Source organism: Doryrhamphus excisus, chromosome 15 (genome assembly GCF_030265055.1).
Source record: "Doryrhamphus excisus isolate RoL2022-K1 chromosome 15, RoL_Dexc_1.0, whole genome shotgun sequence".
NCBI lineage: Eukaryota > Metazoa > Chordata > Actinopteri > Syngnathiformes > Syngnathidae > Doryrhamphus > Doryrhamphus excisus.
Genome location: NC_080480.1, coordinates 15,916,048 through 15,943,067, shown reverse-complemented (window position 1 = coordinate 15,943,067; position 27,020 = coordinate 15,916,048). Strand labels below are relative to the sequence as shown.

The following is a 27,020-nucleotide window of genomic DNA, read 5'->3' as shown; positions in this document are numbered from 1 at the left end:
TTGCAGGAGCTTGTCGGCGTTGTCCTACTTTCCGGGGCGGACGGCCCCCTCGCTGACTGACTGGTGGATGGATGCCTGTGGACCAGCTGGACCTGCTGGACAAACTGGTTGTGTAAGTTATGCGCAGCGGCTATACATTATTCATGCCCTCTCATCATGAATAGGCTCTCTGCTTTTATCTGTCAATCTCCTGACATTTCACTTTCGCTTTTGACTTGTTTGTCGGCCATTACTTAAATCGTCTGCACTTATTTACCTCAAAGAAACAAAAATATGTTGTGTTTATTGTTTCTTATGCCCATTTGCATCCCTGTGACACCTACTGGACACATGATTAGGAACACTTACAATTCCAATAACAACGTACCTAATGTTTCGTCCACTACTATAGTGCCCTTGACTGCTGTCATTATAGATTTTCTTCCTTCATTGCATTTTCTTCCAACAAGCTGATGCAGCATTCGCTACGCTCGAATTATAACGAGTATAATAATAATCGATGCTTGCGAGTGCACGCACCCCAGATATGGGCAGGCCACGGAGACGGCGAGGTCACCCAGCCGTCACGCGCCGGTTGCCATGCCAATCGTTGCCTTCGGGGCTCCCGACGCCGCCTCGTTATTAGTCGATGTTGTCACGTGAGGCTATGTCAAGTGTTTGCTCTTTGTTTACCTCCCTCAAGGGCTAGCCTTCCTCGGCACCCTTTTCCTGGGAAAGAAGATACTTTAAATATTACCAGATAGTGGGTGTGGGTGGGAGGGGGGCATAATAATTCATCAAATCAGAAAGAGTGTCGTTAATACTGTGGAATTAATTTTTTATTAATGATGTTTTTTAAAGCAATGGAGTGCACTACCTGGCTGCAACCAGTGGAGGCGCTGTTGTTGATTCAATCTCAACCTGACACCAGTTGCTATTTGTCACAAAGCATTTCATATTATTTTATATGTTAGGATTAGGATTAAGAAGGATTATTCTCAAAATGAAAATATCTCTGCGGGGAAAATGCACAATTTGCTTAGTCTTTTCTGCCGAATCAGATATAAAATCGGTTCAAAAGGTTCAAATAGGTTCATTGTCAAATGGCATAATAATGTGATTGTTACTCACATTAAGATGATGATGATAATACAGGAATATAATTATATTCAATAAATTAAGTAGCTGTTTTTCTCGTCTTAATAATAATATTATGAATAACCAAATCCATGTCTAAATAATTACCGGAAAATGAATCTCATAAGCGAAGGAATAAAAGGTAATTCATCAATTAGAGTTATTTATGTTATTAATAATAATTAATAATTCTGTAGGCTTTTCCAAAAAGGGGTGCTTTCACATGACGATCCAATAAGGAAATGAAAATGTAAATATTGATAAGATACATAGTTAATTATGTGACTGGAACCTTTATTATCATAACCTCATATATGATGTATTGCAGTGCAATCTGTATTTTTAGAATAGTACACTAGGTTTAATTAAAACTGTGTACATATTTAATGAAGCATTCTTTTAATATATGATCATGATGTAATTACATATAATAATAATTATTATTAACATGAGGACTTATTGATGACCTTATATTAGCAGTGAATGGTTTCTTCTTCTGATCCATTGTGTTGTGTATCAGTGACGCCTGTGTCTTTAAGAGAGAAAGTACAATGTTTAATGTGGTAGTGGTGGTGGTGGTGGCGGTAGTGGTGGTGGGGGGCAGGGGGGGGCGTGATTCAGTGAGAGAGGACGTGTGAATTTATCAACATTTGTGCTTCCTTTGCGAGCTGTGTGCTGAGCCTCCGTGCACCGGCATGCACCCTCTCCCAAGGCTTCTCCTCCTCCTCCTCCTCTTCTTCCTCCTCTCATTCTCACTCTCGATCACTCTCTCTCCCTCCCTCCCCCTCCCACCCGACTGCTCCCTCTCTCACACATACACACACACATGCACAAACACACACGTGCCGGCAGCCATACACACACACACACACACACACGCTCAGTTGCCGTCGGGAGCGCCCGCCGCTGGACTGCGGCCATCTCGCCAAAAGGGGAGGAAGGTAGTCCGAGCGAGGGCTAAGGGACAAAAGGGAAGGAAGCGGGAGTAGGGAGCAGGGAACAGGAACGGGAGACCGGCGCCAGGAAAAGGAGCGACCTTTACGTGGAGGAGGGAGGAGGAGGACAGAGGAAGGGAAACAAGATCACTGTCACGGCTGCAGCGCTCCTTGACGCAGCATGGGCAATGCACCATCACAAGGCATGTCAATGCTTCTCCTTCTCCTTCTCCTTATACTATACTATTCTCTATCTGTGTGTGTGTGTGTGTGTGTGTGTGTAGAGAGAGAGAGAGAGATGTGCAAACCAACCTGCTGACTGTCACACTCCGCCGTGCAAGATGGGGGTTGGGCCGTGCCGGAGGAGAGTGATGCTGGATGCTCGATGTCAGGTGTTGCGCGTGAAAGACGGGAACCCCCGCTGAGGGTTAGAGGTGCTTGGGTATGTGTGTGTGTGTGTGTGTGTACTGGATGCACAGGAACCATGAGTGAAGCAGGTGGAGGTAGTGGGGTGTGTATGTGCAGGTGTGCCACACCGGAGGTTGTCATGTGAAGGACATTCAGTGGAACGGATGTACTATAATTTCAGGGTGTGATGAGAGAAAGGGGGCGGGATAGGTCCAACCTATACTGCTACTTTTACCTTTTGGCCAAATACTCAGTGGGTGTTCCAGTAAGAACGCCGAGTGGAGGTCTGAGTGGTGTTCTCTTACCTCCCTGAAGGTTGCTGTATGTGGTTAGCTAGTGAGACCGGACTAGATCTGCTAGGGTTCTTACCACAAAACTGTACACTAGTCGCGATAACGTTGCCATGACTTGACTTATAATGACTTTTAGGTAAAGTCATCACTGTTCACAATATTAGTGGTCCTCTGCATGTCCTCCCTAGAAGGTCTGTGACTTGGCTATTCTGCCGGGGGCTCGACAATAACGATGTACCGATGGCCCGGGGCGAGTTAAAACAAAATTCGGGCAAGTAAATCCAATCAGTGATATTCCCGTTTTTTTTTAAAGCAGTTCTTGTTGGGTGTTGGTAAAACTGCGTAATTCCGATGGTAATTTGCAAACCAATCCTTGTAAATCTTGAAATGGACCAATCGGAATCGTTTATTTAGACCGCGGTCCGCGGTTCGCGTTCTACCCACACATGTTCTTGTTCGCGATCGACCAATCAGCGATCGTTTGACTACGAAAACATCTATCATGGCGTCCCCGCCAACATGGTCTAATTCTTCAACAACTTCTGAAGGAAAAACACCAAAAACTGATGAAAATTTGATGATATCATTATGGCAGTTTTTTCATTTTACATGGGGCAAGTACTTCTCACCTTAAGGATTCCCCCACGGGCAAGTCATTTTTGTTTTTAAATGTAGAGCCCTGTCTGCGCTTCTGCGCTTCTGCGCTTCTTTGACATAACAATTCTAGTGAGTTCGATTTGCAGTTCTTAGTTGGACGTCAATAGTCCGCTACCCCTTTATAAGGACATTGGTGATAAATGCATCAAGGGGTGTGCTCTGGGGGGGGGGGGGGCGTTAAAGTAAAGAACAACACCTCGGCCACTTCTCTTTGTACTCGGACGTCATTTCGGGGGGACTGTGTGTGGAAAGCTGGAGCCGGCAGCCCGAGGGAGATGATGATAGATGGAGGAAGAACTGAAAGGAAGTTTACAAGAACCCCAAAATAAGAAAAGCTGGAAGTGGTGAGTGTTGTAGTGACGCTGAGGGCCTCGTTTGTGGAGACATAATTCTCTCCCCGGAGAGCAAGTGTTGCTCAAATGAGGTCATTCTTTTGGAAGCGTGGAAGCGCTCAAAGGCCCTAAAATCTTTTGATTCTAGCCTCAGCGGGAAGCACCTTTTTTGGCTTTATTCTCATTCATGCAGGAAGTATCTCAGGTGATGGTAGAGTTTGGAGTATTTGGACCTTTTGCATGTCTGTGATGATGTGATTTCACGCTTTATTGCGTTAAATCCTTGGGTCCATCACAACGCGTTTAGCTCATGGTTGCAGTGAGCTTTATTTGGAAATATTAAGCTAATTCGATCAAACAGTAATGTCCGGCTCTGTTGATCCGTAGTGGAATCGCCACTGGTGGCAATTAAAGACAATTATTTAAGTTAAATGTGGCTAATCCGCATGCACAACAGTGGCTTGTGAGCCAGCCGATGGAAGCGGCGGCGGTGTAAGCCCATTAGACTTCACACTACGAGGCTCAACCGCAGGAATAGCTTAAGCCGAGTCGAGCATTAAAGCCAGCGTCGGCGCATACTTACCACGAAGACGCCATTGTCCACGGGCGACTGATCCCGCTAACCTTCCTCGTTCATCTTCCTTGGAATCTCTCTATCCTATCCCGCGCTGACGCTTTCACATGCCTGTTTTGGTGGCTGCATACTCATGTGTTGCTACGCTGCTTAGCATACGTCATTTTGATGTGCCGTATTTCCTCAAATAACAGCCTCAACTCTTATAAATGCCATGCCTAAGTTGAACCGCCTGCCTAATAGAAGCCTTTCTTTCCCCTCCCCACTTCACCAACGCAATAACAGCTGATGCTATTAAACAATAACAATAATTAATGCCTTACCTCTCATAAACACCCGCTCAAATAAATGCGTTCTTGCATCTCCCACGAAAGAAATAGCATAACTATGACATCTGATGCCTTCAATGTGTCATGGCAGTAAATACCTTACCTCTCATAAATGTCTTCCCCAATAGATGCCTATTCAGAATTCAGAAAAAAACAATAAGAGCTTGTGCTACTGAGTATTAGTTTTGCTCCAGTATGTCATCGGATACGGCAACTGTGTTGTGGTAAGAAACACCTTACCTCTTATTATCGCCCGCCCAAAATATATGCCTCTCTCATGAAAAACAATAACAAATAATACATGGTGCCACTCTAAGTTGCGATTACCTGACCTTACCTTACCAGGACATCTGATACCACCAATGTGTCCTGGCAGTAGGTGCCTTACCCCTCATAAATAAATGCCTTTCTTTTCCCTCCCCATTTCTCTAACACAATAACAGGTGGTTCCATTCAGTATTGCCGTACTACGTATGTATTGATATATTATGATACTATCTGAGGCCTCCAATGTGTTATTAAATGCCTTACCCCACATAATCGCCTGCCAATATTAATGCCCCCTTCAAGAAAACCAATAACAATAGTGCCACTCGGAGGTTATAATTACTGTAACATCTAATATGACATCTAATAACACCCCCCTCATGTGTTGTTCCAATAAACGCCTTACTCCTCATTAATGCCCGAGTAAATAAACATATACCAGCGTACCTACATTAGTTATGATGCAGTTTGGTTCCATAACATATCTTTAGTTGAATACCTTGTAAATGTTATTTGTGTTTGTATTTTGTACCCAACTTTATGTGTTTTGCCGAACCAATTAAAAGTTTGCCGTACTCGCCCGCCGATTGCTTAAATGACTCTCATTTGTTGGAATCTAATTATAAATAGAGCGACCTCGCTTGTTTGCAGCCTCGTCAATTAGCCGTCGACAGCGGGACGACAACGGTTTCGCTATGAAGAATAGTTGCAGAACCAGTTGGTTTGCTATCCTCCTCTGGCAAAGCGCTTATCTCTCACATTATTATTATTATTATTATTATTATTATTATTATTATTTTAGAGTTTCAGGTAGATGTACGGCGTGCACCCTCTAAGACGCTAGCATGTTTGTACAATCATTATTGTCGTTATTGCCGCCCGTGCACCTGCTCCTCGTTCCGGCGGGTCCGCGAGCGTCTCACAAAGACCCACAAGTTCCGCCGTGTGATTGGCTGGCGATGATGCAATGTTTCACGGGCAGGCGGCGATGACACCTCTCTCTGTTTCTTTGTCAAAATTGACCCTTCTTGGGAGATGGAAGCAGTTCTAAGTAAATCAGTTCAATATTGACACATCAGCAAGGTTCCACTTGTGTGGTTTTTGCTTGGAATTGTGAGAAAACATATTTTTTTTTTGTTTTTGTTCTGTGCAAATAGGAGGTTTGCTTCACAGTGTCCTTGTCCTGGCGGCCGCCGGTGTCTGCCTCAGCTCGTCTGTGCGCAATTCCACACCGTACATCTAAAACACTTCATTAAGATACAGTGCCGTGGAATGTCTTATCTTATCAGCGTTTGTGAAATCAAATTTCAGCTTTCTTCTTGAGAGACTTGTCTCTCTCTCTCTCTCTCGGAGTACTAAGATCTCAAGGTCGTTAATGATTAACTACTTTAAATATTACATACATTTATCAAAGATCCCGCGCTGCACCTCCGAGGGGGGTACATACAAGTCTTGATATACGCGCTCACTGTCATGACAAGACAAATAATGCATGATTTAGACAGCTTGTCAGAACTAGCATAAACATTAACCTCGGCCATTTTTCTTGTTTAGCGTCCTTAAAATGTACAGCGACAGAGTATGTCGTGACAGAAAGCATCATTAAGTTGAAACGCAAAGTCGCAGCAATCTGTTCTGATTCATTACGTTCATATTTGATTGATATTTAATCATTTTTTTCTAGATTAACCTGACCGCTTTTGGAGACAAATTAGCCTTTCAAAAAAAGTTAATTAGACTAAATTTGTAGCTTTGGATTGGGTTAGTTATGGCAGTCCATCACCTTTCCTCTCATGTTGGGTGGATTTAGCTTTAGCAGTTTATGTCATCATGCCTAATATTGTATGTTTGCACCTTTGGACTGCTTATACCAGTGATTTTCAACCACTGTGCCGCGGGCACATTAGTGTACTTTGAGAAACAGTCAGATGTACCGTGAGGAATTATCCAATATCACTTTTTATAATTAACATTTATTAATCATTTTTGCAAATATTATGTCAATAGTATACATGGACCCAAATATTCCAATTGCATTTGGTATATTTGTTCAAACGGAAAGAATTGAACCCGGGGATGGAATATTCCTTTAACCAATCCGATTGAGGTATCTTGTAACGGAAAGTTGTCAGGGTGCCTTCTTCTTCCTGGTGTTTTTCTTCTTCACATCTGATGCCTTCAATGTGACGTGGCAGTAAATACCTTACCTGTCATAAATGTCTTCCCCAATAGATGCCTATTCAGAATGCCTGTTTTGGCGGCTGCATACTGATGTGTTGCTACGCTGCTTAGCATACGTCACTTTGATGTACCGTATTTCCTCAAATAACAGCCTCTGCTCTTATAGACGCCATGCCTAAGTTGAACCGCCTGCCCGATCGGAAATTCGCTCACAACGGACAGATAAAAAAGAACCGATTTTTCTGTAATGCATTTCCAATAAAAAAATTCATTGCATATATCAGATTTTTTAGAACGGATTTCGCCTATTTCGGACAAAATCTCCAGTCCCGTTCCAATGCATTTCCATTAAATTTCCCTCGCATATATCGGATGGCCGCATCGTGGCGCTCCGATTCGCCGAATCGTGACAGGCCGCTATACGACGTCATTTGCAGCGTTTGCAGCGTTGCCTACGTGTCCAGGTACATTGGAAACATAGTCAAGGAAGTGCCTTTTTATAACGGATAAAATCCGATTTACGCATATACCGGATATAAATCCGATATATGCGTAAAACGGACATTTTCCGGTATACGCATATAACGAATTTCGCTTATATCGGACAAAACCAGTGGGAACAATTGAATCCGATATATCCGAGGTTTACTGTACTGTATTTAGGGATTTGGGTACCAAAGGGCAGAGTTGGTCACACAGTGCGTCCGCCTGCCAAGATGTCACAGGTGTTCACATGCTTTCGCTCACCTGGTCCATGACTACTTCCTGGCCTTTGTGCTCCCCGCACAAATCGAGCCGAGTCGGGAGATTTGAGTGTTCCCTAAAATGCCTCTGAGAACAAAGAGCGCAGACGCAAGCGCCACTTTTGGAGGAAATGAGCCTGGCGGGCGCTTTGCAAGGCGCTGGCAGAAGCGGTAATAGTTTTTCCTTTTTGCCTCCCAATGCTTCCCTCCTACGTTCTCCCCTTATCAACTCTGATTTTCATTCCCCAGATGCTCTGGCAGGAATACAAAAGCAAGCGGCACACAGGCGTTGATGATTCTGGGGCAGATTAGCCTCCTTCTGCTCTCCACCCGATCCAACTTATCACTCGTCCCGTTCTGGATCTGGCCTCGGTCGGTCCGCTGGTGTTTTAACCTTCCTCTCCGCGTGACTCCTGCTCCCTCTCTCGCTTGTCTGGCTTGATTCATCAGACCCGTAACCTGAAATCCCTAGAGTGACGCTGATGAAGTATCGCTTTACAAATTTACCATCCTAGTGTCTGGGTCGCCTCTGGGCCTTTTGGAGAGGATTTACGATAGCCGCGCTGTCGCCGTCAGCTTTTAAATGTCCGCCATGGCCCTTATTTATGCACAGATCGATACTTGACACATGTGTGCACGCTTTGTCTATGCAGCAAAACGCCAAAGCATTACATATTTCATTTTAAACAACGTAACTAGCTTCTAATGAGTCGACAGGACTGAATGATCTTATATCAAATATATTGGATCAATGAACCGTTTTGGGTATATTTTTTTTGGTTTTGACAAAGTCACCAATCGCTAAAAGTGACACATTAGGTGTTTATTAGGTGTTGTTGGTTTAATGAGATGGCCCAATTACATTAAGTGTTTGTTGTTGCTTAGCACAATTACACAAACACTACTTAATAACTCCTCTACACCATTACAGAGTCGTGACAAGGAAAACATACAATTCAGTCTTGTTGCAAGTTTTATTTTATATATTATTTTTATTTTATTATTTTTCTTATTTCATTTTATTATATTTTTATTTTGTATTTATTGTTATTTATTTATGTATGTATTTATATATATATATATATATATGTTATATATTTATACATATATATATATTTATAAATAAATATATATATATAATTTTATATCTTATTCATAGGCTTATTCAGTCTTGTTGCAGGTTTTATTTTATTATTTTATTTTATTATATATTTATTTAGTTATTTATATATATAAATATTTATAATAAATATATATTATTTTATATCTTATTCATAGGCTTATTCAGTCTTGTTGCAGGTTTTATTTTATTTTATTGTATTATTTTATTGTATTATATATATATATATATATATTTATATTTATCATAAATATATATTATTTTATATCTTATTCATGGGCTTATTCAGTCTTGTTGCAGGTTTTATTTTATTATGTTGTTATTTTATTATTTTATTTTATTATATTTATTTATTTATATATATATAAATATAATTTTATATCTTATTCATAGGCTTATTCAGTCTTGTTGCAGGTTTTATTTTATTTTATTATTTTATTATATTCATTTATATATATAATATTTATAATAAATATATATTATTTTATATCTTATTCATGGGGTTATTCAGTCTTGTTGCAGGTTTATTTTATTATTTTATTTTATTATTTTATTATTTTATTATTTTATTATTTTATTATTTTATTATTTTATTATTTTATTATTTTATTATTTTATTATTTTATTATTTTATTATTTTATTATTTTATTATTTTATTATTTTATTTTTATATAAATATTTATAATAAATATATATTCATGGGCTGCTGTGACATCATGTCCGGTTGCTGTCATCACCGCCTCAAAGGGACAAGGGGATGGGCAGCTAGCGAGTTTGTAGCTAAAAGTCGAGTGAAATCTGCGAAAACGCCGCATAACAGCGGCGTTCTTGCATTCGGAAATGGTTGAAATAGCGATTTCGGGAAGTGGTTACAAAGATGGGCAGAGGAGGCATCTTCTTCTTCTGACCTCCAGAGCAGCACCCCGCCTGCTCGGAGCATGTGTCCCATTAAATCCAGCCAAAACGGCGAGGTGTTCCGCCTGGAAGCGTGCCCGGCCATGCTCCACAGAGGGCAGGGGAGTGTGGCGAGAACCGGGGCTTCCAGCGGACCCGGAAATAGTGCGTGAAATCCTGCCAAAATGGCAAGCGAACACCGTCACCATGGAAACCAAGGGCGGAAATATGACTTTTAATGTGAAAATTAAGCTTTTTTTTTGTTATGTTGACTTTAGTCACTGAATCCTACAGCGCGTGTACTTCCATTGTGAAGGTATTGTTTACATATAGTTGTAACGTTTGTAGTACTCCTACTCAACACCCAGTCTAGCTTGACTTGATCTCCAGTGTCAGGGGCGTCATTGCATGCGAAGTCCACGGCCGAGCCCCGACCCGACTGCCACAAACTATCAGGGCAGCGACTATGAAAAGGTCACATCCTTGTTGTTTTCCCACCCCCTCCCTTGAGATGGACCTGTATCCCTTTCTACTTCATCCAGCGCTTTGATGCGTTCCTCGCCTCGCCATCGATCAGCCAGGGGCCCCCGCATCCATCTCCTCCTTCTGATGCATTAATGGGAAAGCGAGGGCTGTAACGCCCCGTGTGTGGCATTGACGTGTTTGAAACACTGCCAGGGTGCAAGACAGGCGGAAGAAATATAGTCCTGCTGAGATGGGAATGATTCCCGTTCGGCGTTGTTGTTATTGCTGCTTGTTAGCTAAGTCATCTTATCCATTGGTTATCCTTTTCAGCAGCCTATATTGTTTGACCTTCTTTTGTCAGTATCGGGACTCTTATTGAAGTAATGGCTACCAAGGTTCCTGCAAGGGCGTGATGCTGCTGTGATACTCAGCTTCTGGTTTCTTCATTTCATTTCATTTTCTACCGCTTTTCCTCACGAGGGTCGCGGGGGGTGCTGGAGCCTATCCCAGCTGTCTTCAGGCGAGAGGCGGGGTACACCCTGGACTGGTGGCCAGCCAATCACAGGGCACATATAGACAAACAACCATTCACACTCACATTCATACCTATGGACAATTTGGAGTCGCTAATTAACCTAGCATGTTTTTGGAATGTGGGAGGAAACCGGAGTACCCGGAAAAAAAACATGCAAACTCGACACAGAGATGGCCGAGGGTGGAATTGAACTCGGGTCTCCTATTTGTGAGGCCTGTGTGCTAACCACTCGGACACCATGTAGCCCCTAAAAGGTTTTTATTTCCTTTCATTTATAAATTTGGGTAATAAGAGTTTAAAAGTCAATATAGGGGTGTTATTTCATGTCTAGAGGGCTCTAATAATGCTTAAATATTCATTCATTTTCTACCGCTTATCCTCACGAGGGTCGCGGGGGTTGCTGGAGCCTATACCAGCTGTCTTCGGGCAAGAGGCGGGGTACACCCTGGACTGGTGGCCAGCCAATCACAGGGCACATATAGACAAACAACCATTCACACTCACATTCATACCTATGGATAATTTGGAGTCGCTAATTAACCTAGCATGTTTTTGGAATACCCGGAGAAAACCCACGCATGCACGGGGAGAACATGCAAACTCCACACAGAGATGCCCGAGGCTGGAATTGAATCCTGGTCTCCTTGCTGTGAGGTCTGCACGCTAACCACTAGACCGCCGTGCCGCCCGCTTCTGGTTTCTTGTTTTTTTTTTTTGTTTTTTTTTTTTTCCTCCTTTTGGTGTTGTATTCAAAGTCCTCTCCCGGCTTGTTAAAGTCAGACATCAGGAGACGACCAATCACAGAATTTTGAGATAATAAGTCAATTTCAATCAGGCGTCCGCCGTGGGTGTCTGCCACAATCACTTTCCACGGAACATTGTGTTTGTCTCCACTCTCGGCCATCTCTGTGTGGAGTTTGCATGTTCTCCCCCTTGCATGCGTGTGCGTTTTCTCCGGGTACTCCGGTTTCCTCCCACATTCCAAAAACATGCTAGGTTAATTAATTAGCGACTCCAAATTGTCCATAGATATGAATGTGAGTGTGAATGGTTGTTTGTCTATATGTGCCCTGTGATTGGCTGGCCACCAGTCCAGGGTGTACCCCGCATCTCCCCCATAAGCACAGCTGGGATAGGCTCCAGCATACCCTGCGACCCTCGTGAGGATAAGCGGTAGAAAATGAATGAATGAATGAATGCATGGCAGCACACAGGGCTCACAGCTAGGAGACCCGAGTTCAATTCCACCCTCGGCCATCTCTGTGTAGAGTTTGGGTGGGTTTTCTCCAGTTACTCCGGTTTCCTCCCACATTCCAAAAACATGCTAGGTTAATTAATTAGCGACTCCAAATTGTCCATAGGTATGAATGTGAGTGTGAATGGTTGTTTGTCTATATGTGCCCTGTGATTGGTTGGCCACCAGTCCAGGGTGTACCCCGCATCCATACTCGCCATTTGCCTCCCGCTTCATTACCTGACATTTTTTTTTAGGAATGCTACAATGGCTACTTGGCAAGACTGAGCTCACACAGTTGTTGTGATGCAAGTTAATGATGGAGATACAAACGTAAGATGTTTGTTCTTCTTCTGGTGGATAGAGAAGAACCCTGTGTGTTTAACGCTGCCTGACAAGCAGCTCTCTGCGTTAGTGGAGGTGCTTGTTTATGGCTCACGGCACCGCAAACACACACACATACACACACACACACGAGATAAATGCCAGTGATGGCCCCCGACGTGCTTCCAGGCGTGGGGGGGGTTCTTCTGTAAGTGTGGAACGGGAAAAGGCCTGACAGATCCGCGGGTAAAAATAATGAAATAATCCCCGCTCTGGTCTTGAGGCTAATACAGATCTACAGGATGTTTGCTTTTCTTCATTAACCCCTTTGACGGGATAGCTAACTTTGTCGAGCACGTGCTATGTCCTACCCGCCGACCGCCGTTACTAGGAAACAGGAGGCTGACTGCGCGTGGCCGTGGAAACGTGGCGAGCCGGCGGCACGTTATTATATGACGGGGTTAAAAGCCCAGATATAAACGCTTGATATCATATACATTAAACGGGATGGGTTGGGAACAGCAACAATGAAAGCCAGAGGGAGACTGACAAAGTGTGTGATGAAGAAATTTGGAGGTTGTTCAATTGTGAGCTGTGATTCCCAGAAGGAGGACAGCAATGAATGACTTTTCTGGTTGGCTGCTGTTTTTCTAGTCATGTTGCTTGTTGCACTGTTTAGTAATTTTTTTTTTTTTTTTGGGGGGGGGGGGTTATTTATTAAATCATATATTTAAAAAGTCTTTATGTATGAAATATCCCATATTATAACATGGACACCTTGGGCTTATTGACTTGTACGGCCTATTTATGTACAAATCCAGCTGAGTAGTGAGCGCGCAGGGCTCACAGCTAGGAGACCCGAGTTCAATTCCACTCTCGGCCATCTCTGTGTGGAGTTTGGGTGGGTTTTCTCCGGGTACTCCCGGTTTCTTCCCACATTCCAAAAACATGCTAGGTTAATTAGCGACTCCAAATTGTCCATAGGTATAAATGTGAGTGTGAATGGTTGTTTGTCTATATGTGCCCTGTGATTGGCTGGCCACCAGTGGCCCGAAGACGGCTGGGATAGGCTCCAGCACCCCCTGCGACCCTCGTGAGGATAAGCAGTAGAAAATTAATGAATGAATGTCTAAAGGTGACTATAGGGGTGTTATTTCAGGTCTAGAGAGCTCTAATAGTGTTAAATGCTATATTTTCAAGTCTCTAAATAGGGTTGGGTGTACCCCGCCTCTCGCCTGAAGACAGCTGGGATAGGCTCCAGCACCCCCGTGAACCTCGTGAGGATAAGCGGTAGAAAATGAATGAATGAATGTTTATATTGTAGTTTATGGGGCTGCACAATGTCCAAGTGGTTAGCATGTTGGCCACACAGACCTGGGTTCGATTCTCTTAATTTCCATGTTCTCCCGTGCATTGCATGGGTTTTCTCCGGGTACTCCGGTTTCCTCCCACATTCCAAAAACATGCTAGGTTAATTAGCGACTCCAAATTGTCCATAGGTATGAATGTGAGTGTGAATGGTTGTTTGTCTATATGTGCCCTGTGATTGGCTGGCCACCAGTCCAGGGTGTACCCCGCCTCTCCCCATAAACACAGCTGGGATAGGCTCCAGCACCCCCTGCGACCCTCGTGAGGATAAGCGGTAGAAAATGAATGAATGAATGAATTTAGCGGGTTCCGCTTACTGCACTAATTAATGAATGAAGTTAGCTTTAGCATCACATCACTATAGTTTTTGTGTCAAAACAAATACTGACTCACTATTAGTGCAAGCAGAGTAAAGCCGATCATAGCGTGTTTTGATGTGAGTGAGTGGCAGGTACAGTGTGTTTTTTTTTTTTTTACTTCTTTCGGAAGTGGTCGGGAATGACAACAACTACGGAAAGTTCAGGATAGCTGTCACGGAAACTTCTTCCTGCATAATGCATTTGATGCGTAAACATGCCTTAAAGCCACACCCCACCATACTGTAAGTAGCGTCAAGGCTTAAAAGGCTGTGATTGGCCGTCCCCTTGAATTAGAAAACATCCCATTCATTCGCCGTGCTGGCGCTAGCTCAATAACACCTGTGGACGTAGCCTTCTCACTTTTGGGGTCATTGCTCACTGATACAGATAATCACTCGTAAAATGACACATTAAAACCATTCAGGCCGTGTAGTTCCCTAAAAAAAACACATTTGCAGTCTCTCACATTGTACTTAACGGTGTCGTAAAGGTGTCCAATTCCACAATACGCTCAGTCTGTTTCGCTATACACAACAGTTGTCGTAGCGGCCATAAAAATAGACTCATTGAGTAGATTAGAAGAAAATAAAGTTGCTTATTAAAGGTTTGTGTTGTTCATGAATCTACCAAACAGGGCCAAGAGCTTGCTCTAACAACGTAGTAAATGAAAACTCCGAGGGGAGAAAAAAAAAAAAAGGCTCCAAAATGCTGGAAAATTATGCTTATTGGCTTCCGAGTCCAGCCGCGCTACGGGGAGCGTGTTATCGATCCAAGCCTTTTGTCCCGGCGTCCAGAAGCATCGCACTTCCTCCTGGGCTCGCTCGTTGGCAGATGCTCTCCTCGCTTGGCCAGGAAGTTACAGTCCGCAGCTCGCTCCCTCACGTATCACTGTGCCAAAGGCCGTCACGGTGAAATATCCACATCGACTTTTGCATGGCGGCGAGGAAGCGTCGCTGTACTGTAATGTGAGAGCTTCCAGGGTAACCCCCCCCCCCCACACTTCCCCCCGCCCTCCACATGTTTCTTCATGCAGTCAAATGATGGCGGTGATGTTGGTTTGGTCGTGTCAACTCCAAGCCATAAGGTCCACGGACGTCGGTGTCGCATGTGTGTGGCCTTTTACGAAACATGTGACACACCTTCCTGACTCGTGTCTCTTCTGCAGGCGTCAATCATCACGTCTTATTGGTTCCTCACCCTCAAGCCGCGCTGACGCCCTGTCACACCGTATCAGTGCCTCAGATATTCATGGCGGGCGCATTGCTCTCCGGTGTTTTTGGTGGCTTTGTGTGGAAAGTGTGGAAAAAATATTCTCTCCCTTGTTTTGTCTCGGCGATGTGGTCTCTTTGTGGACATTTTACCGTGCTGGCTTAAAACATCCTGTAATGACAAGTGGCAGTTGGGGAGGCGGACAGCATGAATCACTCCTGTGTATTAAAGCAGCAGAAGATAAAAGAGGAGAGATGTGTGCTTGTGTGGATTTTACTGGATCCCACAGCAGCAAACCTTTGATTAGCGTCTTCTCAAGGGACAATTCCACAGGAAGTAAATCTGCATATACTGTAGAGTAGTCAGTGTGCAGCTTGTATCATCATCAATTGGTTGTAGACCCTATTTAGAGCCTCGAAAATATGGCGTTTAACACTATTAGAGCTCTCTAGACATGAAATAACACCCCTATAGTCACCTTCAGACTTTCATTCATTTTCTACTGCTTACCCTCACGAGGGTCTGCTGGAGCCTATCTCAGCTGTCTTCGGGCGGGAGGCGGCGTACACCCCGGGCCGGTGGCCAGCCAATCACAGGGCACATATAGACAAACAACCATTCACACTCACATTCATACCTATGGACAATTTGGAGTCGCTAATTAACCTAGCATGTTTTTGGAATGTGGGAGGAAACTGGAGTACCCGGGGAAAACATTGAACTCGGGTCTCCTAGCTGTGAGCCCTGCGCGCCAACCACTCGCCCACCGTGCAGTGCGATGTCGGATTCCTTATTTATAAATTGAATATTTTCCTAGTTAGATAAGTATGTAAATATGGCTTTTAACACTATTAGAGCCCTCTAGACATAAAATAACACCCCTATAGTTACTTTTAGACTTGTATTAGCCAATATAATAGAGAAAAAATCATTCATTCATTCATTCATTTTCTACCGCTTTTTCCTCACGAGGGTCGCGGGGGTGCTGGAGCCTATCCCAGCTGTCTTAGGGCGAGAGGCGGGGTACACCCTGGACTGGTGGCCAGCCAATCACAGGGCACATATAGACAAACAACCATTCACACTCACATTCATACCTATGGACAATTTGGAGTCGCTAATTAACCTAGCATGTTTTTGGAATGTGGGAGGAAACCGGAATACCCGGGGAAAACCCACGCATGCACGGACATTGAACTCGGGTCTCCTAGCTGTGAGCCCTGCGCACCAACCGCTCGGATGTCGGATTGCTTATTTAGAAATTGAATATTTTACTAGTTAGATAAGTATGTAAATATGGCTTTTAACACTATTAGAGCCCTCTAGACATAAAATAACACCCCTATAGTTACTTTTAGACTTGTATTAGCCAATGAAATCTGATATATTTTACCTAAATGAGACATACTTTAACTGTTTGTTTATTATTATGATTATCATTATTATGTTATTATTATTATAATTGTGTCTGTTGGCCTGGTGCTTGTTTTGCTGAAAAATTACTGACACCTAGTGACCAATATAGAGTACTACATTCACCACTTGAATGCATCTTCTTAATGCCTTGTATTTGTATGTTAGTTCATTTTGACCTTTTGTTATTGAAAATGCTTATTTTAGGCAAAACATACATAAAACATGCTTAAATATTCATGGAGTAAATTGAGTTTCTTTTTAAACTTGATTAGATTCAGTACTTAATGAAGAGTCTGTCCTTTTTATTAGGGGTTGATTGACACTCCAAGGTATCAATCAAACATTGTCAATGAACGGTCGCACTTTAACATGACCGGGATAATCACTCCTTGGTGCCAAGACATCGTTCCCGTTCTCGGTGGCAGCCTCGCTGCCTCTTATATGATGCTAGGCCGACGTTGATGAGCGGGGGGGCGCCCTCGTTATAGGTTAGCGTCTCCGCAGAGCACGCTGCAGTTGCTTGATTTGTAGTGGCTTTCTGTGTACACTTGAACCCACCATACACGCCGCATGTAAACAGCTCGTTTTAAAGCGTCTCTTCTCTCGCTGGAATACGAGGCGGATTAATGGCAGCCTTGTTTATTTTTTATTTTTTTTTTTGCTCCCGAGTGTGACATGTTAAGATTGTCCGAAATAAATCAAACACATGTATTTAGATGACCACCTGCACTTTGAGGTCTACTTTCTCATGCATTCCAAATCATTCTTAGTAGAGTTCCAAAAGGAAGCACTTTTTTATTTTTTTTTGTATTTATTTTATTTTTTATTTATTTATAAAATATATAATATATAATCTTTATATATTTATAAATATTTTTTTTCATTAAAATTTTATTATTTTTTTTTTATTTTTATAAAAAAAATTATACAATTTTGTATTTATTTTTTGTGTTTTCTATGGTTTTTTTGGGAATGATTCATAGCTGCATGCTAATGAGACCTGCTGCACGTCTTCGAGTCAACGCCAGGAGAAGCGACGCGTGACTTCGTCTTTGTCTCTCGATTCTCACCCTCTCTTTTCCTTGATACGCGTCGTTCCGTGACATTTGCGCCATGCGTCGCAGCGCTCAAGGCAATCCGATTAATCACAGGGAGTCCAATTGATTTGATTTGTTGTTTGGGATGAAGCCTTAAAACAAAAGAAGGACGCGGTAGAGCTTTGTTATCAATAAGAAAGTAATGACTACCTAAAAAAAAATGTGCATGGTGCTGTTTTTTTTTTTTTTTTTTTTTCTTCCCCAGCAGTGAATAGACTCACACTGACCCAACTTTATTGATTTTTCCTCCCGCAGCTCTGCTTGCGGGTATATCATATCGGAGTTCAAGGCTTTTTGAAACCTGCGGCTTACATAAAAGTGTGAGAAGAAGGTAGCCATTGTTAATATTAAAATAACCACTATGGTCTCAAGTACACAAAAATAGGGTAGGTTCCTTCCTCATTTTGTGTACCTTTTCGTCCCTCCTGTCGTCAGCCCTCACACATTCATCATTTCAAATTCAGTGAGTGTTTGTTTGTTTTATCTAAACAGCCCCCCCCCCCCATTCTGCTACCCCCTGCAAGCTTTCATTGCTGAAGTGTTTATTCTCCTTGCCTGACCTTGGAAATAATGTTTTTTAGGGACTTTCTTGCCTTTTGGTGTCGTCAGTCTTATTTATAAACATCCTTCAGTGTGTTTTCTGGCTTTGTGGACTGTCTGGCATCCCTCAAGGTTGCAGTGAAAACACTCATTTACTATGTAGACCTGCCATATTTGGTTTGTTTACAGTATGTGCACATTGGGAAATGATGTAGTAAAGGATGCACCTTATTTCGAAGCACATGGTGTTACTGTTTTAGCCTCAGTTCATTATCTACAAATGCAACAATAATTTGCACTTCCGGGCTGCACGGTGGAGTAGTGGTTAGCACACGGGCCACACATCTAGGAGACTCGAGTTCGATCCCACCCTGAGCCATCTCTGTGTGGAGTTTGCATGTTCTCCGTGGATTTCCTCCCACATTCCAAAAACATGCTAGGTTAATTAACGACTCCAAATTATCCATAGGTATGAATGTGAGTGTGAATGGTTGTTTGTCTATATGTGCCCTGTGATTGGCCGGCCACCAGTCCAGAGTGTACCCCGCCTCTCGCCCAATGACAGCTAGGATAGGCTCCAGCACCCCCCCACACGACCCTTGTGAGGATAAGCGGTAGAAAATGAATGAATGAAAGTCTAAAGGTGACTATAGGGGTGTTATTTCATGTCTAGAGGGCTCTAATAGTGTTAAACGCCATATTTTCGAGGCTGAAACTAGGGTCTAGAACCAATAAACTACAATATACATAGGATAATGATGATACAAGTTGTACACTGATTACTCTCCAGCTCCAGGGTTCACACCCCACCCCTTGCCCGAAGTCAGCTGGGATAGGCTCCAGCATTCCTAATACCGATACTAAGTGGCATAGAAAACGGATGGATGGAGACGCACATGTATTTAGATGACCACCTGCACTTTGAGGTGTACTTTCTCATGCACTCCAAATCATTCTTAGTAGAGTTCCAAAAAGAAGCACTTTTTTTTTTACTTTTAAAAAACTTTTTTGTATTTATTTTATTTTTTATATATTTATAAAATATATAATATTTATATTTTTTTCATAGAAAATTTATTTAAATTTTGTAATTTTTTCTAAAAAAAAAAAATATTTTTTTTATTTTTTGTGTTTTCTATGGTTGTATCTCCAATATATGGTTCCCCTCCAGCAGGTGTCCAGGTGAACGAAGGTCAAAGAATGACGTCATGTTAGGCCGTGACACTTCACCCCAATTTGCTCCACTCAACAAATGCATGTCAGTGTCTCCGGTTCACGCGGGCCACCGTGCCGACACGCTCCGCTTGTGTGGCTTTGCACCTGAGCGTCATTCATCACCGTCCTCATCATCATCATCATCATCATATTATGCTTGCCTCTTAGACACGCCGTCACTGTAATTGGACGCCATCTAAAAGAAGAGACAGGTTTATGATTGATGGAGCGACGTGAAAGAATCCCACTCGCTCTCTCCACGAGAAGCGCTTCAGGAGTGTTTGGGTGTTATCTTTGCTATGCAGAGGCGTAATCTGGCTGTAGATTTCGACAGCCGCCGCCTTGTACTGTAGCCATCTTGTGCGTGTGTTTATCACGGCCTCCCCACCCCCGTCAGCGGCGAACGGGAATCAGATTCTTTATGTCTTATGACAGCAAGGCGGCAAGGCACCATCAAGATGTCTGATTTTTCTGTCAACTTTGATGCATTTCACTCACTGTCACTGGAACATTCTATTCAGTGGGTGTTTTTTTCCGTGATTTCGCTCGATCATAACATAGAATTACTGCATTTTTTGTGGATGATGAAAAAAAAGTTCCCTTTAAATGTTGGAGAAAACTTAAAATACTTTTTTTTTTTTGCACCATCTCTTATGCAATGTGTACTTCATGAGCCTTGGGCAACTTCACAGGCCGCCACCTTCCACCAGCTCCGATGGTGACTTTTACCATCATTACTCCTCCAACTCAGCGTGCAAATATAATATTCTTCACTTTTCCTGGGCCGTATTCAAACCATCAATTGGTCTTCCAGCGTGTCCCGTGTCTCGTTCAGGACCGGATGGATGGACCTTGCTTAACCAAACACTTGTGTGCTGCCGTGTGCACACACTCCCCAGGCCTTTCACTACGGGATCAGGAGATTAGAGAAGCAGCTTGTTGTCATGAGAAAGCTTACGTGTGTGTTTGATGAAATAATAGGCATCATTATGACAGGAACTTGTTGGGATATCGGATGCTATGATCAAATAAATATTCAATTCAAAACACTTTATTTATCCCTGAGGGGCCTTTTTAAAGGACACAAAGAGCAGCATATGGAATAAAATAAAAAAAAAAAAAATTATATAATATAATTATATATAATTATTATATAATTATATAATATAATTATCATATATTCATTCATTCATTCATTTTCTACCGCTTTTTCCGCACAAGGGTATTGTATATAATTATTAATTATATATAATATAATTAATGATTATATATAATTATTAATTATATATAATATGTATTATCATATATTATATATAATTATGTATTATTAATATATATATTATTATTATATATAATTATTTTTTATTTTTATTAATATTAATTAACATAATATTTAATAATATTATTAATATTCTCTATATAACATTATTAATTAATAATAATCTAATATTAATAATTATTAGTTATATATATATTATATCATTTAATTATTATACATTATATGTATATTATATAATTATTAATTATTTAATTAATTCATTCATTTTCTACCGCTTATCCTCACGAGAGTCGGGAGGGGGGGCTGGAGCCTATCCCAGCTGTCTTCGGGCGAGAGGCGGGGACTGGACTGGTGGCCAGCCAATCACAGGGCACATATAGACAAACAACCATTCACACTCACATTCATACCTATGGACAATTTGGAGTCGGCATGTAAATATAATAATGACATATATAATTATTCATTATTATTATTATTATATAATTATTATTAATTAATCATAATTAATAATAAAAATTATTATTATATAATAATAATTATTAATTAATCATAATTAATAATAAAAAATATTATTATATAATAATAATTATTATTAATTGATCATAATTAATAATAAAATTGTTACAAGTGGCCCTTGTGTCTCTCTCCCGCTACAAATGGCAGACATCGAATGTTACTTTCCAGGGCGCCGCATCTTTGGAGCGAACCACTGTGACGGCACATTAGGGCCCGCCGGTGCCGCAATCACGCTCGCCATTAAAAAGGAAGCGGCCTTTTCATCTCGGGAAGCTTTTCAAAGAGCGAGAAGCGGGATAGTGGCGCTCCCGCCCCGAGCTCTCGTCTCGGCCAATGTGGAGAGGACGCTGAGAGGAAGTGAAGAGGAAGTGATGCCGCTTTTGTTGTATGTTTACCGTCACATATAGGACGCTTGTTTGTGTTGATATCACCGTGGAGGGGAGAGGGGGGGTGGGGGTGTACAGTTGATGAAACGTGCTGTGGTGCTCAGGTGGTCGGACATGTTGGGATGTTTGGTGAGGAATACCAGATGTTCCTGTCCGATGCGGGGCAGGTGTTGGTGTTAGGATGCGAGGATGCTGTCGTGGGAGGTAAGAGGGCTTCATCTCCTCATCCAAATCTCTCTCTCTCTCTCTCTCTCTCTCGCTCTCGGTTTTAAACGCTGATAGCCATCTGCGCCAATTTGTGCTAGTGTGCTCGTACCCTGCAGGATAGCAACTTTTTCCGATGCTCCCAAAATACCTTTTCTCTCTCTCCGTGTTTGTTGGTTTTTTTGCTTTGTGCGGCTTTTAGCTCAAACAAACTACCGGCGAGGTTTATTGTCATGAATCATTCAAGCCTACCGTGGCTGTGTTCTCTGTACACAATGTGCTCTCTGTACACTCGGCAGTGAGTTGCAGGATGTGTCAAACTGGTTTGGGCTTTTTGGGGTATGTTTACTTGACAAGAGCTTAGCTTAAACAGGAAAACGGCTCATTCATTTCTGTAAAAGTAGAAAGAAATCCTATAAAATGTGCATAAATGTGGGATTGGATGATTGATTGGACTTGGACATGACCTTTAAACTACTCATTGGGCTCGCCTCTTTATGTAACATCATTTCTGAGTGGCTTCCATAGCTGTTGATTGGTTCCAGACGACATTGCGTTAATGTAATTTCCACTATATTGGATTAATTGTTAATAAATGCGATATGTTCATAATTACAGCATAGAAAACCTGTTTATGACTTATTAGTAAGCCGTGCGGTGGATGAGTGGTTAGCATGCTGGTCACATAATCAGGAGATTGGGAAGACTTGAGTTCGATTCTTTTTGTGGGCTGCTCTGTATTTCATTCATTCATTCATTTTCTAACGCTTTTCCTCACGAGGTTCGCGGGAGGGTGCTTGAGCCTATTCCAGCTGTCTTGGGGCATTCCACAGGAAGTAAATCTGCATATACTGTAGAGTAGTCAGTGTACAGCTTGTATCATCATCAATTGGTTGTAGACCCTAGTTTGAGCCTCAAAAATATGGCGTTTAACACTATTAGAGCCCTGTAGACATGAAATAACACCCCTATAGTCACCTTTAGACTTTCATTAATTCATTTTCTACTGCTTATCCTCACAAGGGTCGCCGGGGGTGCTGGAGCCTATCCCAGCTGTCTTGGGGCAAGAGGCGGGGTACACCCTGGATTCCACAGGAAGTAAATCTGCATATACTGTAGAGTAGTCAGTGTACAGCTTGTATCATAAACCTTGTTTATTGTAGTTAATTGGTTCTAGACCCTAGTTAGAGCCTCGTTTAACACTATTAGAGCCCTCTAGACATGAAATAACACCCCTATAGTCACCTTTAGACTTTCATTAGTTAATTTTCTACTATCACAGCTGTCTTCAGGCAAGAGTCGGGGAACACCCTGGACTGGTGGCCAGCCAATCACAGGGCACATATAGACAAACAACCATTCACACTCACATTCATACCTATGGACAATTTGGAGTCACTAATTAGCCTAGCATGTTTTTGGAATGTGGGAGGAAATCCACGGAGAACATGCAAACTCCACACAGAGATGGCCGAGGGTGGGATCGAACTTGGGTCTTTTAGCTGTATGGCCTGTGTGCTAACCACTCATCCACCGTGCAGCCCGGAATGAGGGAGGAAACTGGAGTTCCCGGAGAAAACCCACGCATGCACGGGGAGAACATGCAAACTCCACACAGAGAGGGCCGAGGGTGGAATTGAACCCTGGTCTCCTAGCTATGAGGTCTGCGCGCTAACCTCTCGACCGCCGTAATTTTATTAATTCTTGAAAAACCTTGAAATACGATATTTCGTGGCACAAATCTACTGTGATATTAATGCTGGTTGACATTATTGTTATCACAACATTGGTACTTGTTGCTGCTGTGTTGTGCAATATAGAGCGCTATGTTTTTCTTATTACTTTCTCATGCACTCCAAATCATGATTAGAGTTTGTTACTTGTTACATAGTAGTTTTTCCAATTCAGAAATGCCAGTTTCTCTTCAATTATTCGTTTCTGCTACCAAATAACAGCTGGTCCTCTGATTGGTTTAGGTAAATAAAGGTCCCGGATATAAATGACAGCATTTACTGTATTTTTATTTTCAAAAACTGCCACTCAAGAGTTAATTTGGCGCCCGAGAAACTGACAAAATATGAGCTGCGAGTGGTTATTGGCAAAGGACCGTCAACGGCATCGACGCATTTTGCTCTCTTCGCCTTTCATAGTCGCTTCCACGAGGACCGAGGAGCAGACACCGCTTCGGCCAATTAGCCGGCTCCATTCCCACTGAACACACTCTGTGAAGGGCGCCCAAATCCACTAGCTGGCGGAGAGTATCTGTAAAGAAAAATGAGCATTGATTGCGAAGCGCTATCACTCGGCGGCCGTATCAATAATAACCCACTGATGAAGGTCGGTAGGAGGGGGAACGCTGACTCCGCCGCCTCTCGTGATGCGGCTCTGAGATGGTGTCTGATTAGGTGTTCGTCATTCAGGAAGACGGTGGTTATGAATTGCGTCTCAGCGGGAAGACGAGTCCATTTAAATACTTCTGCTAATGCTCTCCCACTCAGCTGTGTCTGGTATTCGGTATTATTAGCTCTAAGGTAACGGTTCATAATTATTTGTGCAAAAGTATATTTGTTCTAATTCTATATTTATTTACCAGTGTGGGTAGAATTGGAGCAAAAGTGGGCTCGGAAATGAATCATGAAAATCGAGATTCCACTGTTCCATTGTTTATGGACACACAACCATATGGAGAGGCATCCCAGTAGAATCATTAGGCCTATTTTAGGAGGGGCTTCAGTCCCCCTAAAATGTTTTTAATCCCCCTAAATAATTTGATATTTTTATAGATTTTTTTTGTAATTTTTATAGATTTTTTTTTGTAATTTTTATTGATTTTTTTTTTTATTTTTTACAAAGACATTTTGGGCAAATTTTATATAATAGGGCAAAAGCAGGCTAATAAGCAAGCCAATAAGCAGGCTAATATTATCCGATTAATACTAGTAATAATCAGAAGAAGAATAATGATAGTAATAATAATCGGCTAATTATTAATATAATAATGATTATTATATAATTGAGCAGCAGTTTTGCAGTTGTGTGTACTTGTGTGTAATTTAATGGCGGCCTAAAACAATTGAGTATCTCTACTAAATCTGTCCAAAAGTAGGAACGTTATATTCCGATTCTTGTTTATTTGTTTTTTGAATTTTTTTTGAATGTCTACTACATTCATTCATATCCTGCGCATCTAAATAATTTAATTTAATATTTTTTATTTATTTTTTTTCTAATTTTTATTTATTTTTTTGTAATTTTTGTTGATTTTTTTTAAATTTGTATTGATTTTTTACAAAAAAAAATTCGGGCAAATTTGATATAATAGGGCAAAAGCAGGCTAATAAGCAAGCCAATAAGCAGACTAATACTAGTAATAATAATAATAGCCCCCCCCCCCCCCTGTTCTCAGAACCTAGTGACGTCCGATTCCATACGAGTCGGCATTCAGAGAGTGATTTCCTTTCATTAACTTTCTGCAATTTAAAGAGTTTAGTGCGTCAAAACCTTGATGCCATAGCAATGTCAGGCTATTAAATGTCATCCCAGTTGGGATTCATTTCCAAAAAAAAAAAACCATTCCGCATGAATTGAGTCAACAAAGGCCTCAGCTCCACGCCAATCATCCCTCGCCTGACAGGAATGTTGCTTTGTTCCGGAAACAAAGTGAAAGCGTAGCGCAGGGGAGGGATGTTGTTTGGCCCGCATGTGACGCCAGCAAACGAGGGACGCTGATGAAGAGTATGTGCGGGGGGGTGGAAAGAAAAGGGGGTGTGCGTGATTGAGATAAGCAACAGATATACAGGAAGCCCGGGCGCGTAAGTCCTCTCCCCCGCACACGCTGGGATGTTGGAGATAGCACCCCGGCCTCAAAACGCTGAAGCTAACGCTGCAGTCGCACCGTCATGCAAGGACGCGTCAAGGTCGCGGGAAAATAGGGAGGATGCCTGTACCTCACAGAGCGTTCAAGCTGAGCGAGAGCAGGAAATAGACAGTTTTGGATGATGGCGGTTTTAGCTCATGCCCCTTCTGTCCTTAATACCCTGCACATTTTCTTGCAGGATAACTCCATCCAGCATATACTTATATCCCACCGAGCAAAAAGGAAAGTGGGTTTTAATGCAAACATTATACTTATTTTTTTTCTTGTGCTTCCAGTTGCATGTTGGAATACACTGGGAAGTCCAAAAAATGTTGGATTATGTGGCCGCCTACTTATGCGGCATCTTCATCTTGTTCCTCTTAGCAGTTTTTGAGCTTAAACTCCACAGTCCAGACTCCCAAAGCATCCAATCCACAGTCAGAAAACAATTAATCGATGACAGGATGACACTTTTTATTTTATTTAATTTTTATTTAATTTTTATTTAATTTTTATTTAATTTTTATTTAATTTTTATTTAATTTTTATTTTTTATATGTATATTTGTTTTTATTTTTTATTTTTGATGACACTTTTTAACAAGGTGTCCGCACCCCATAGTGAGTCTCCATTTAAGCCTCTTTTTTCCCTCCCCCAAACATCCATGACAGGATGACACATTTTATTTTATTTTATTTTTATTGTTTTTATTTTTAATTTTTGATGACACTTTTTAACGAGGTGTCCGCACCCCATAGTGAGTCTCCGTTTAAGCCTCTTTTTTCCCTCCCCCAAACATCCATGACAAGATGACACTTTTTTTTAATTTTATTTTATTTTATTATTTTATTTTTATTGTTTTTATTTTTATATTTATATTCGTTTTTATTTTTGATGACACTTTTTAACGAGGTGTTTGCACCCCATAGTGAGTCTCCGTTTAAACCTCTTTTTTCCCTCCCCCAAACATCCATGACAGGATGACACTTTTTATTTTATTTTATTTTATTTTATTTTATTTTATTTTATTTTATTTTTATTGTTTTTATATTTATATTTGTTTTTATTTTTTATGACACTTTTTAACAAGGTGTCCGCACCCCATAGTTAGTCTCTGTTTAAGCCTCTTTTTCCCTCCCCCAAACATCCATGAAAGGAGACACT

At 41.7% G+C, this 27,020-nt stretch overlaps 1 protein-coding gene across 11 annotated transcripts in view; it reads left to right on the top strand.

Annotated features, from left to right (window-relative positions):
• The first annotated feature begins 1,726 nt into the window (after positions 1 to 1,726).
• LOC131102953 (SRC kinase signaling inhibitor 1-like) overlaps positions 1,727 to 27,020 on the top strand; it is a 104,165-nt gene continuing 78,871 nt past the window's right edge. For 9 of the 11 annotated variants that reach the window (XM_058048672.1, XM_058048679.1, XM_058048678.1 and 6 more), the window contains exon 1: positions 21,916 to 22,000. In XM_058048672.1, the coding sequence (XP_057904655.1) occupies positions 21,919 to 22,000 (82 nt within the window). In that variant the 5' untranslated portion in view covers positions 21,916 to 21,918. Of the gene's footprint in view, positions 2,255 to 21,915; positions 22,001 to 27,020 lie in introns of those variants that run through there. The other 2 variants (XM_058048676.1, XM_058048675.1) reach the window with 2 other exon arrangements.